General features: G+C 29.8%; 1 protein-coding gene and 1 long non-coding RNA gene across 3 annotated transcripts in view; one reads left to right on the top strand and one right to left on the bottom strand.

Moving 5' to 3' along the window:
• LOC106678757 (uncharacterized) overlaps positions 1 to 15,060 on the top strand; it is a 107,092-nt gene that overhangs the window by 66,458 nt on the left and 25,574 nt on the right. The window lies entirely within an intron of this gene.
• The window catches only part of stac (C2 and C2B_Munc13-like domain-containing protein staccato), a 149,083-nt gene that overhangs the window by 126,385 nt on the left and 7,638 nt on the right, over positions 1 to 15,060 (bottom strand). The window contains exon 1 of one of the 2 annotated variants that reach the window (XM_014417497.3): positions 11,757 to 11,842. The exons of the other annotated variant lie outside the window; for it this stretch is intronic. Within the exon in view, the coding sequence (XP_014272983.1) occupies positions 11,757 to 11,791 (35 nt within the window). The 5' untranslated portion in view covers positions 11,792 to 11,842. Of the gene's footprint in view, positions 1 to 11,756; positions 11,843 to 15,060 lie in introns of those variants that run through there. 2 annotated transcript variants of the gene reach the window in all.

Below are 15,060 nucleotides of genomic sequence, written 5' to 3'. Positions count from 1 at the left end.
TTATTCGTGCTATGTTAGCTGGTTGAACTAATATATAATATCGTCACTAAAATTTCAAGTGTCTAAGGAAATTGTTGGTAAAGACGTAAGTTGGATATTCATGAGAGTAAGTTCTCTATTATAAGTCATTTTTTGAATAACTTTAATTTTTAAACATCACTGTAGAGGTTTTATAAATCAAATTAATGAACATGAAATAACTACTAAATGGTACTAAAAATGTTTTATGTTGGCTAGACGAGGCCTTGAGATAGTTGGAGATTACATGCTGTTAACAATCATTGTTACACAAGACCTTGCTAAATCCCACAATGCCTCTCATCTTCCTCAATTATTTTTTTTCAAGGGAGAAACCAACTTCCTCATCGGAGTAAATTCTCGAATTGGATACGGTCAGAGGCAAAGTAATTTATAATATTTCGTATCGTAGCATTAGTTGGGAGGGAGGGGAAGGGGAACATTTTAATGTTTATAGGAATCTCTAAAGAACCTGAGAAGATTATTTCTTATTTTTAGTTAATTATTTTCAGTAACATCGCCGGAAACGGAACTAGCCCAAGAACATATTCTTTTGAATATCAGTGAAGAATAAATGAATGGGAATTTATGTGCTACATAAGAAGGGCATTAGTAACAATGTATTATGACAACTTTGTATTATTTTCGGTAATACGTCAGTGCTATGGATTATTAGAAAGGATTTGAAGTTTGAAGTAACATAAATGTAACTTAAAGTAAAAGTAATCCAGTTATTCCTCATATTTTTCATTAAACCAAAATAAGAAACAGTGAATGAGAAAAACGTATCCAAGAACCCAAGCAGATGCCAGTTCTCGAAAATTTTATAGGAGATATGAGTAAAATTTGATAAAAATAAGTCGGTTTTCAAAATGTTTTTCAACTCAGTATGCAATGGTTTCCTACATTCATACCCTAGCTTGACTTAGTACCGTAGACCACTTTGCAGAAGCAATTACTAATGAAGTTGATAATTTACAATTAATAAAAGAATACAATATACAAATTATTCAGTATATATACAATTTTCGATGATAAAACCTTCGCTACTGTATCGGGAGTATAAAAAATATACGTAATTTGTGGAGTCACTTCTTCATGAATAATTGAAAACCTGTTACGAATGATGAACAGCCTAATAATACTCTATTGTCAATTGGTAACTGCGGCTACTTGCTTGGATTAGACAATATGTGTTTGTGTTGTATGCAACCTTCCACGTATCTTTTTATTGTTGCGAAGTGGCAAATTCGCAGCAAAAAAAAGATAAATTATCGCCGGAACCGGAACTAGCCCAAGAACATGTTCTTTTTGATATCAGTGAAAAATGAATGAATGGGAGATTATATGCTACATAAAAAGGGCATTAGTGACAATGTATTATGACAATTGTGTATTATTTTCAATAACATGTCAGTGCTATGGGTATTATTAGTAAGGATTTGAAGTTTGAGACACCATAAATGTATCTTAAAGTAAAAGTAATTCAGTAATTTGCTATATATAATAATATTAGTGTCATTAGTTTTAGGCAGAGTTATGCATTAGTGTAATTACATAAAAAAAGTACAAATAATTGGCTTTTCTCAATTCATATAATGATTTTTATCAACATAATGTTAATTTAATTGTGAATTATATGAATTTAAAAGTTAGTGTATGTGTATAATAACTCCATTGTCAAGGAAGGGTTAAAATTACATAAATATAAGTGAAAACAAAATAATATACAAATGAAGGAAGAGAAGAAATAAAATAGTCTAAATATAAAACATTACACAAACTATTAGGTTGAGAATGAAATATGACTTCTTTTCATCCTTAATCTAATATGACTTATAATTGAATAATTAAATAATAAATGAAAATGTGCATAATGTTTTATATTCTTATCATTTTGTATTTTATATTCACACTATTTTATTTATTCTATTATTTCATTAGTATATTACTTTTCTTTTCACTAATATTTATGTAATTTTAACGATACCTTTTTTACCTTTTGTATTTTATCCTAATACGCCTAAATATTTTTAATAGTATAATTATCTACTATTTGAGTTTTTTTTTTTACCGCACCCGGAGCATATTCCATTCATAAATATTTGTAGTTGTTTTTTGTATCTTTTTTGCCCTGGTGAAGCTCTACAAAGGCGGGGTGAAATGTCGGAAAATAAATAGTTGTCAACTATTTCTGTCTCTCTTTTGACCGCAACCCTGACCAACTTCTCCATAATTTGGAAAAAATAAAACTGCGTTTTGCTTGGTGGTGAAACGGTTCTAACAATTAAATGAAACAAAAATAACAGAAAAATTTGTCTAACAATATGAAACAGTAAAATGTATTTTATATGTAATAATTTTTTTCTCAAATTAAATGATAAGTTAACTTTTGCTTCTCAAGATATGAAGCATCTATCCGTCATTAGTCATGTAAGTACTAAATTATATGCTCATTTTTCGTAATTTAATATTTAACAAATATTAGCCTCATTGTTTTTAAGCAGTTATGTATTAATGTAATTACATAAAAAAGTACAAATAATTGACTTTTCTCAGTAAATATAATAATTTTTAGCAATATACAGTATGTTAATGTAGTTGTGAATTATTCAAATGTAAAAGGGCATGTAAAGGTTGATACTACACAAATTTTATATCCTTTTAGATGAAGTAATGAAGAAAGAAAAGAATGTACATACAAAAAAGTTGTATTTATGGGATTTATGTCAGGCTACTTTAGAACAATAGAGATTATATGAAACGACGTTAGATGGCGAAATTCGTAAATATGCTAGTACATTCTGTAAAATTAATCGTAATAACTAATCATGTATTTTAAAAATTCTAGTTCTAGACAAAACGCAGTTGAAGAATTCCACTTTCTCAAAAGTCGAAGTACCAACCAATCGATTCGTCTCTTACCCAAGAATAAGAATATTAATAATATTACTAATTCTATTAAGCTATATTAAATTTACAAAAAATTATTAAAACATGAAGTAGCTTGGGGTAAAGTAGATCAACGTCAACATTTGGTTATTTTCAGGAAAAACCAAATCAAATTCGTTACCTTAATAGACCCATTGAAAAGCCTAATGTCTGTTTTTTTTAAACCTACATTAAAAGTTCGATTTAATGCTGTTAGAGGGGGGCCAAATGTGAGTTTCAAATAAAGAAAACATGGTAAAATTAAAAGGAGGAAAGGGTGAGGAAGTAAATGAGGTGTAAGTATGGTGCAATCAAAGAGAAATATATACCGACGCGAGGGCAGTGATGTTGCCAGCACCCGATGCACTGATTTAATGTTAGGAAGGGAAATGGCTCTGCGATGCAGTCATATCTTTTATTAGAAACCTCTCACCTGGAAGTTCCTTGACCTTACGTTTAGAGCAGTGTACCAGACCCACGTCACGATACCTTCAATGTCTGTAACGGTAAGATGATTCACCGTAAAGAAAGTATTAATTGTTAAAAATTATCATCTTAAATTCGATATATAAAAATTGAGAAAAATAAAAATTTCATATTTTTTCTAAGTATTCCCGTATTTTAATAAAAAATCCAAACTAAGTACCCGAAAAAAATTTATTATTATCTGTATTAATCAGATATTTGACCTCAGTAATTCATACCTCAGGCGTTATAAATTCAAAATTTATAAAGATAATGACAAACAATTACTCATATTCAAAAATAACCACCATGGTGCTCATGTTCCAAGACATGATGATAATTAAAGAATGAACTTAGTGATATCAAGAATTATTATTATATATTTCAACTCTTTGTTAATAGTCATAATTGTAATAAATCATAGTCATAAAAAGTTATGAGTTAACGATTTGCAGTGATATTAACTACCGAGTTGTTGCTATATTAATGGTATATTTATGTATTGTAGATAACAAATGGTATTCGTGATGGTCAAAGGATGAAGAAAATTATTGAAATAATTTATTTTATTTATTTTTTTTTTTTTTTATGATGCTGAATAAGAGACACTCATTTTTTTTTTATTAGGGAATATTGACTTCCATTTATATGTATTATAAGATACAAATATTTCATGTACAATATAATTATGAATATTCTTTTTCAAAAAATGTTGTATTTCAAGATCAGGTCGGGATATCCCAGATTGGGTTCCAGATATCCTGAAGTCAGGGTGTACTCTAAAACGTCAATGGAATACGTTATAAAATGTGAACAAAACTTTGATGATTAGTAAAAGGATAGAAAAAAAAATGATTCTTACAAACACATCATGTTATCAAGATTTTACCCTCGGATTTCGGGGCTATGAAAATTAACTTAAAATGAAAAGAACCATTTATTTCGCTCACAATTGCTAATATTGACAGCATCAAATATTGACACCGTAAAACACATCTTAACCAAGCATACGACTCCATCAAATCTTTGTATGAATTACCACCAGACCTTCATTCAATTTTGCAGAATAACAAACAGACAGTAAATAAACTTTTCGAATTTTTGAAACACTCAAAAACTTTTCCATAAAATTTTACCACAAGTACCTATTTTTTCGATACACTTTAATGCAATAAGGACTAATAAAAATTTCCGATATTAAGGATATAAACTCTAATGAAAATTTCGGAAATTAAAGCAATAATGACCCTGAAGTGGTTGATGTCTTGAAGTAATTTTAAAAATAACCTTTTGAATTGAAAAACAAAATGAACAAGTGTTACTACTGGCCTAACTGTTGAACAAAGTGATAACGTCTAATAATGAAGTTGGTTTGTATTTACAACTCACAATTTATATAAAATCTTAAATTCAATCTCGTAAAAAAAAAAAATAGCTTTTTTAATAATTATAACTCAAAAAATTATAAAAAATTGACTCACCAGACTTCCTAGAGAGATAATCCGGAAAAAAAAATAGCATCTTATACTAGGATCCTATTGTATCCTTTAGCCCTATTTAGATACGTTATAAGCCGGCATGCAGGCCTTTGCAAAACAATGTAATAAAAATAGTAATATACAAGCAAGGAATCTATTAAAATATGTTGAGAAGGAAAAGAGATTTCTTAAAATATGTTACAGCAGGATCGACTTCTATGGGCGCCTTCAAACGTTAAAAAGTTCTGAAGAAAAATCATCTCGTACAGGGCGATGTAGCGAGCTTAGAAATATGGCCCTGAGGTAGCTAATAGGCAAATATTTATTCCGGTTAAAAGGACATAAATCTTTTCAGTTTTACCATTCCTATTTATCACCGAAAGAAATTTCTGAAGGGCCAACTCCTGATGCTTGGTTGAACGGAATAGTTTTTGCTTTGTACTATGGGTATAACATAAATAATAAAGTAACTAAAAAATATTATTATAACATAATAAATATTTTAAACTAAGAATATTGTAACAAAAAAAAATTTACTTTCACATACCGTTAAGTGGAAAATATAATAGAGAAAGTTATGATCCTGAAAAATTTCGTATTTGAGTTTTCGACGAGAATTCACAACTTTAGGTATTTAAAATGCAAATAAACAAGTCTCGCAAAACGAGTGTGTGTGAACAGCCATACTCAAATAAGAAGTTAAATACCTAGGCGATGTGTATGCCTGGAAAGCGTCCAGCAACTTTTTCGTTAAAATTAACCAACCTGAAGTGAAATATCAGAAAATCTATTTACCGTTTTTTCTTTTAGAATCTCACGAAAATATATCAAATTCTGAGAAATCCAAAATATTGTTTTATTGTTAGCAAATAACCTGTTGTTCCGAATGAAAAATAATTTAAATTATTACTCTTTTAAATTGTATATTTTTCATGTTCCCAGATAATCTATAAAACCAATGTTTGGTAATTTTTTTTTAATAAGATTGGATGTTGTATATTTTCATTGATCTGTAGTCAAAGATCAACCTCTATTTTCGTATCAACGTCTTCAGCTTGTTAACGTTTCGAGGCGATCATTCCTCGTATTCAGAACATCACTGCAAATTCAAAAATCTACAAATATTGCACCTCTACAGCACAATTTGATTGAATCAATGTATAAATTATAATTTTAAAATAAAAACTTCCATCTTATTATGATTTGAGATCAGCCAAATTTGTTAATTTAAAATTATTGGGAACTATCAGGGCCTTGACTTTACTGGTCTAGTTTATAAAACAAAGTAAATTATTGAACTTAAATAATTGAATTTTTGATTGAACAAACGGTTCAAATAGGTAATTGGAACAGGAGAATATGCCAATAACTATCCATTAAGTTCAATTCTTTAATTTTATTTGTTTTTTATGTAACTGAACTAGTACTGTCAAAAATGGAGACCCTGATCTATGCTATTAATTTTAAATTAATTAAATATAATTTTTTTTAATTGCAAGTTAATACATTATATATCATTTAAACTAAATTGTCATTACGTATAATTGCGATACTTTTTAATTTTTCAATGAGTAGTGTTGTTGTTCAGAAGATGGGGAATGATTGCCATTCAACATGTTGAAGATGTAAAAAATGGAATTTAATAATCACCCATAAGAAAAAAATAAATAAAAAATTATAAAATACATTATTTCAATGATCAAAGTCTCCCCACATCTGACGAGCACTAACTCTGTTAGTTATCTAGAATACATAAATATATCATTTAATACAGCTACTTCTCAGCAGTTAGATACTACTAAATGTTAGCAGTTATATTTTAATTCTTAATAAATATCAGCGCGTATCTTTAACTCATAACTACTAACGATTATGATTTATAAACAAGTATAATAGTTGAAATATATAATAATAATAATTCTTGGTATCATTAAGTTGTTTATTTAATTATTATTAAATCTTGGAGCATGTGGTTATCTTTGTGTTGAGGAGAGGGGGGGGGAATTTTTTATTAATAAATTTTGAATTTATTCCAGTTTTCTATGAGCGGTTAAACATTTCGAATTCCAAACGGCTGGAGCATAAGTGAACTAAGGTCAAATATCTGAATTATGCAGATATTAATTTATTTATTTCGGGGAGCTTAGCTTGAATTTTATATTAAAATGTAGGACCACTTAAAACATTTGTTTTATTCTTTATCTGCCTTCCTAATGGTGTTATATGTGAAAGATCACTACAGTGATAACCTGAGTATTCTACGGGTTTAAATAGTTAATATTTTTATTAATTACTGTTCAACCCTGGAAAATATTTTTGACAAGAAGAAGGAAAAATGATAAATAATTAACACTGGAAATTATAACGGATTGAAAAACAAGAGGGAAACTTATTTAAATAAAAACTATTTCGAGGAAATGGAGCTATCAAACAGAAAATTATTTCATACATTGATGCATTCACTTCCTAATATGTCAGCTTTGAAGTCCGATCTCGTGCTCACCATTAATGGAGCATGGGGTAATTAGAGATTCCATGCAGGTATCCCTCTGAGATCACAGGTCGGTACCTGTGTTCACTCCTGATGGAAGTGGATTTATGAAGGAGATGTTGCAGGCAGGGAAGTAATTGCGGGGGATTGTGGGTTTCGCTATCCTATCGATATAATTTATAAACCGAAAAGTTTAAAAACTATAGATTATGGTTAAAAATTACTAAAAGATGTTATTACACTATACATTGCATATAAACGCTATTGAGAGGTCAATTTTCCAATCATATTAGGGAAAAAATAAAAAATTAGTGAAAATCTCTAGACCGCGGGGAAGTTGGGAAATTTCAATTTTGCCCCCCTCCGACCCAATAAGTTATTACAACAACTTAGAGAACCAAGTTTTATATGTAAACCTTTTTGTAAGCAGGTAGTTAAACAAACCTCTTTTTGATCAAGAACTAATTTAAATTTATATATTTTCAATACTAATAATCATCTTAAACATTGATGTTTACCCAATTCATAGTTAAAAATGAATCGATTCCAACTGGAACCAAAACTAAAACAGATCCAAACTGCATAAAATTTGTTATAATTTAGTTTCAAAAATCAGCTTATTACTTTAAAAAAAAGTTAATGAGATGTATTTTGTCATGATTTATAACGCACATGTAAGTTATAATGGAATAATTTAATTATAAACATTTTAGTATGGGTTAGAAGAAAGCTGACTAAGAATATGATTGGGATGAAAACAACAATCGGATCCTTCAGTGGAAAATTGAGGATTTTTATAACCCTTAAAACACCGCAACTAATAGAAGCAATTATAATAGTACTTTCTTTAGAAATCGTCGGAAAATGGTTCTGAAAGATGAATAAACAAAAAACAAATTACATAACTGTGATAAACAAAATTAAGATAAAAACATAAACACAGAACTAAAAATACTGATTAATATTCTTTAATAATTGCGGATGGCAAACAATTTTATTTAATATTATTTTTTATGAAAACATTTAGTAAAAATTTGTGACATTTCATTAAAAAAATAAAATAAAATCTACATGCATTTTATGAGCTTTCCGAAAGCCACCACCTAGTTTGAGTACACTTAAATTCTGCTTTGAAGACATCAGTTTAATGTTATCAGATTTCCACACTGATTTTATTCGTATCCTCAACATATTATGTGCAACAGAGCTGGAAGAAATGTCCAAGTTTGGATATTAGTTTCGTTTTTTTACAAATAGTGAATTTTTTCCTTAAAGTTACTATTCAGAAGGTCAAGTATCAAAAATATTTTCAAGATCAGAAAAAAACAACGCACATGTCTTATAGCATAATTTTTTTTTTTTATCAAGTTCATTGATTTTATTCAATCATCATACTGTAGGATTGGAGAAGTATTACGATCATGAAAAAATTAGAATCCTAATTTCAAACATATACACGTTTTAATGTCATCTGAGTCCAACTAACCAACTCTAGTTTCGCAAAATGGTTTGTGTGTATGTGACCAGCCTAGCTCAAAAACGAGTAGTTTTACGAAACGGGAATTATCTTAAGATATTAAGGTAAGCATGTAGATTAGGATGATACTGCAACTTTTTCGCTAAATCACGTTTTTTGTTGCCGTTTTCTTTAGCTCTAACGATTTTAATAAAGTTCGTTACATCAAAATATAATTAATTGGTCAAAGATATTAGCAAGGTATTATTCTCATCCAAATAGTCTGTCAGGGCTTAAATGCGAAATTTCGAAATTAATTCCTCTACAGTACCTTTAATTTTGTTGAAATAATTAAACATCTCTCATTGTAAGTAGTAATTAGAAATAGATAAATACAAACTATGAATCTCTTAGCTTCGCTCTATTTTTGTATGCATTTTAAAAAAGCTTTGTCTACTATAAAAAAAATTTTGCAGATCTATGCAATTATTTTATCTGTTACTGGTTAGATAACAGTATCTTGACATTAACCATTCATAATTAATTTTCAAATATTACAAATCACTGATATTATTATTAATAGTTACCCTTCGGACAGAATCATTGTTCATCAATAACTATTATTTTGCCTACGGATATTGATTTCTTAGTTAGATAGTGAAAGGAAGTTTTGTCCAATGGGATTGGCCTTGAGTTGGTCTTCTTAATGAGGGAAACTCAATGTAAATAAATGTTCTTGCCGATGGTAATTAGAATATTGTTTATAAAAATAAGTCTTAGTAAATAAAAAGCATCCTATATTTCTCATTGAATGAAATTAACATGCTAGATGTTCGGTATTATTATACATTACTAAAAAACGTAATCAAAAGTTGCCTGTACTTGGTATTTTAATACGGCTTTGGATGTTTATTCACCATATTTCATAAAATATTAATGATGAGTTGAGGACAAGCAGCGCTGTAAACAGACAATATTCCAATTTCCTTTTTGAACTTGATAACCTTTCTTTTTTTCTTCTTAATCTCTATTTTACTATATACAGGGCTGACAGTTATACCAGCCAACAAAATTTATGTTTTTAATTTTTATAGATTCCATCGGTTTTTAAATGAAATATTTATAATAATTAAAATTTTCCCGACTTTTCTCAAATTAAGCTCAACATCCGTAGAGAAAGGATAGGAAAGTTAGCAGAGCATTCTCCTCCATCAAATGTTCTTCATTCTTCATTACAAATGAAGATTAAGAAAGCTGTCTTACGATATAAATTTTCGAAAACGTCTGGCAATGATAATATAGCAAATATCCCCATAACAAATCCTTCCCATCATTTATCTATTTATACCACTATTAAAATAACTAATACTGAGTCCTAAATACCACATTATCACATCTCACTATAGTTACGGAATTCCCAAATTTTAAACACGGGAAATTCCCGAAATAAAGTTTGACCAATTAGGTTAAATGATATATAGCATACCATAAACGTTTGGTTTTTTCCTTGTTTTTAGTTTCAAAGAATATGAATTCAAACATATAATGTCTTTAGTATTGTAGCAATGACAATTAAAAATTATTGTTAGGTTTATTAATGATTTTAAAATGATGAAACATTTTGATATGTTATAAAAAATAAAACTGAACATGGAACTATGACGCATAGAGGAGTTAATAAGAAAAATGTAAGAAGAGGATTCATGAATATTTCTCATTACAAAACTTTCGAAATATAAATTAATATTGGTAAAATAAGAGAGGTACATAGTTAGTGAATCTTTATCTTGGCTAAATATGATTTTGATATTCACCAGTGGTTTTGAAAAAGGTTAATTATTTTCTGCATATTTGTCATAAAACCACAACTGGAAAAAAAAATACGATACATTGTTCTTCGAGACCAGATTAGAACTGCTTTTGTTCAATACATAGGAGATGATTTGTAATATTATGAAATGCCAACCACAATTGTTAAGTATTGCCAACAAAGCTCTCAAAATATTTTTTTTTTTTTATTTTATTTATTTATTGATATTTACAACTGTATAAAAAAATACAACCAGTAAATTTAATCATAATGACATAATGATATGATACAGGATGTAGAGAAACTACCCAGTAGTAGAACTCTAAAAACAGTTTACAATATAAGGTCACGAGGCCATCTTCTTTCTCAAAATATAAATATAGTTTTGTTGAAATAAGGAAAATGAATTTTATTCAAACCATTTCCTTAGTTTATGATCATTTTGATATTTACTAGCGGAAGAATTGTTTCGAAAAAGGTTAAAAAATGGGCAATATTAAAACCATCGGAAATTATTTTATGCATATTTGTCTTAAAATCAAAAGTGGCAAATAAAAAAAATATATAATATGACACAGTGCTCCTCCACATTTGAACTGATTTTGTTCAATTCCAAAGTGACGGTGTGTAATTTCATGAAATTTGGACCATTAATGTTTACCATTAGTGCTTACCAAACTGTCATAATATTTGTGAAACAACAAAAATGCATTTTTAAAATAATTTTCTTGGCTTATGGTCATTTTAATATTTAGTTCTGGTAGAATTATTTTGAAAAAGGTTAAGAGGCATTATTAACTACTTCAGAAATTATTTTCTGCATACTTGACATAAAATAAAATAAAAAAAAAAAATGACACGGTTCTCCTTGTGGATACAAACTGATTTTGTACGATTCCAAAGAAATGGTTTATAATTTCAGGAAAACGAATCTATTTATAACAAAAAAAATTAAAATAAAACATTTAATACTCTTAATACCAGATTTTCCCCTTGAATAATTGCGGTTATAGTTATGAGAAATAATATCTTTAAAACACGTAAATCACTGTTGCAGTGAGTTATAGGTATGATATTTGTGAAAGTGTACAAAAATCAATTACTTACAAGATCCTGACCATACCAAGCGGCCACCGGAACATCGAAGACGACTGTCTGGAGCGGTTTGATGGGCATGGCGAGGAAAACAAAATTTTTCCCATAGCCTTGACAAAGAGCGAAGTGGGAAAGCATGGTGGCGTCTCTCCAGTTAAGATAACATGGAGATAGCATATATATTTTTATCTAGTCCATCAAAAGGCAAGGGAAGAGAGATGCTAACAAACCTAAGAATTGGTCTCGCTGATGAAAGCATACCATCTCTAATCCTAAAAGGAATTGATCGCTAAAAACAAAGAGCTGGGCTGGCAGTGCTGAAGTATTTTCAACAAAGAATAGCTAATGATATCCCATTTCATGAATATTTAACTACTACATATATTAATATACCATTAAATCAAATTATATGGTAAATTTCATCAAAAATGATAATTTGCATGCCGCACAGATTAATATGAATTCCTTTAACGAGTTGTTTTGATTTTAACGATATTTAAAAAAAAATGGTAGGTACCTCTTATTATAAGTAATTGTGATATTTTTAGATTGTAAATTACAAATGATTATGTAAGAAAAATCATCAAAAGTGTTACCAACTCAAACCGCTCATACTCCATCCTTGATTCCAACCATATAATACCAGATCACCAATTTGCGAACTTCTCATTCGACTATCCAGCAATGTCATCGTGTGGTGGACGTTGTCTCGTCTTCTTTAGAGCGCGGAATGTACTGCGTGGGAGTCTTTTTCGATGTAGAACAGGCTTTGGATCGAGTCTGGCACCCGGGAATGCTTTACAAACTCCTAAATTCCTATCTCCTACTTACTTTCTCATTATTCGTTCCTTTCTCACTGACAGATTATTTAAAGTAAACCACAATGGTTCCTATTCATCCCTCTTCTTTCAGTCCGTTAGTGTTCCTCATGGTAGTATCCTCGGTCCAATCCTCTACACAATCTATACAGTAGACATCCCATCCAATCCTAACACTATCCTCACCACGTATGCCGATAACACATGTGTGCTCGCTGTTAATAATAACCCTTTAATTGCATCCCAAACTCTTCAATCCCATATCACAGCCCTCAAAGAATGGTGTCGTAATTGAAGGACTAAAATAAATTCCAACAAATTCCATCAAATTACCTTTACCCTACGTCGTAAATCTACTAACAACCCACAGTATACTACAATAATGTTGCCCTTACCCCTGTTGAACAGATCCACTACCTTGGACTACAAATGGACAAACGACTAACCTGGAATCCTCACACAAGATTGAAAAGACAGGAAACTGCACGCGCATTTCGACTATTACAGCACTTACTATACAAACGGTCCAAACCTCCAATTCATAACAAAAGGCTGATTTACATGACAATTATAAGGCCTATCTGGAAATACGGCGTTGAGCTGTGGGGGTCCACTAAACCTTCCTCTCGTATCCAATCCTTACAATCCAAAATCCTTCGTAAAATCCTAAATTCTCCCTACTTTGTCACAAATAAAATCGTCCACAAAGACCTTAATATTCCATTTGTAACCGATCTAGCCCGAACCAGATATCAATCCTTCCATTACAAACTCCCTAACCACTCAAATCCATTAGTTTCTAGGTTCATCTTGCTTCCTCTTTTATTCCGGACAATCCTCCGAGGCGTATGAAAAGAAGATGGGCTCGAGACCTTATATTGTAAAAATGTTTTTAGATTGCTACCAATGGATAGTTTATCTACATGCTTGTACCATACCATTATGATTTCCTCAAATTTACTTGATGTATTTATGTACAGGTGTAAATATCAATACATAAATTAAAAAAAAAAAGATTTGTTAGTTGTGACCATGTAAATTATCATTTTTAATTATGCCCCCTCCGCAACTTCACACATTAAGCTTGTTAAGAAGAAATGATTTGAACCCAATAACTGTTTTAAATAATCCTTTTTGAAGAGGTTACTATGAAAACCTTTTGAGATTGCTTTTAAAAAATAACACAGATCCAAAACTCACCTTAGCCTTTAGATAATTTAATTATATTTCACGATGAAACGTCTATAATTATTTTGCTTTAGCATAGAGAAGCAACCTATAGCATAGGGAAAGTAAGACCTATAGCATAAGGAAGGTTAGAAAGATACAACTATAGATAGATCATTACAATGAGAAATGGCCAAAATAATTGAATGAATTGTCCTTCTGCCCTGAGCTTGAGCCTCAAGTAGATAGGTCACAGGCTTCCAACCCTAGAGCAATTTCCAACACTAAAATATAAAGGTTGTGGTATACCTTGAGTATCCAAATTATTAGTGGGATAGTCGTGACAATTTTGGTAGGTATTAACAACATTTCAATCAACAAACAAGTAATTGCATAACGTGACCTTTTAAACATATTCTGATCAAAAACAATGAAATGCAGCATTATTCATCAACTGGTTGTAAAAAAAAAAGATACAAACAGCTAGTTAGCAAATGTAATTGTTTACCGTTAACAATTAACTGATAGTTCAATGTTCTATTTTGGTATATAGTTCGCACATGCCTATTTTGGGTAAAATTTAGTTTTAAAAAACATTAACAAACCAAATCAGTAGAAAAGAATTATTTATTGATTGATTCAGAAATTATCTCTCGAATTCGTTTTCATTATAATTAACGTTTAATTTAGAAATACATAATAATTTCTTATAATTCTTGCTAGTGTTACTAGGAAAAAGTAAATGTTTGAAAAAATAAATGTAAGTAGTTTTCTATCAAAAGTTATTATACCTACTTCTGTAGGTAAAAAAAAAAAAAAAAGTAAAGGTTTTTTGAAAAATTTAAAACATACACCACTTCAAGCACAAAACCTATTCAGTTTATTTTAAACTTTAAATTTTCTTCTGTCCAACAGTTTTTACAAATCATCTACATGACAAGCTCCCATAGTAATTTTTTAATGACAACATCAGAAAAGTGAATAGGATTTTTGTCCCTTTGAACTACGATTATCTTAAGTGCAACAATGTTCTTATCAGTTCCCCTATTCTGAGAAGGAGTGATAATGTGATTAGAGATTTCTCCTGGTAGAACTGGGTACTGACTAGGAAAACCCTTCCACCACCTTACCTTTAGCTTAAATATTATAAAACAAAAAAGTTGATGCCTTGACTGAGGGTCATATTTGCTACTATTCCAATATATTATTTAAATGCTAAATCTCCATATTCTAGCCCGAACCCGATATTATTCCTTCCATAATAAACTCCCTAACCACCCAAACCCACTCGTTTCTAACCTTGGTTCCTCTTCCATTCCTGGCAATCCTCC

Source organism: Halyomorpha halys, unplaced genomic scaffold, assembly GCF_000696795.3.
Source record: "Halyomorpha halys isolate HHAL.00 unplaced genomic scaffold, Hhal_1.1 Scaffold158.1, whole genome shotgun sequence".
Classification (NCBI taxonomy): domain Eukaryota; kingdom Metazoa; phylum Arthropoda; class Insecta; order Hemiptera; family Pentatomidae; genus Halyomorpha; species Halyomorpha halys.
This window is presented reverse-complemented; position numbering and strand designations above follow the sequence as displayed.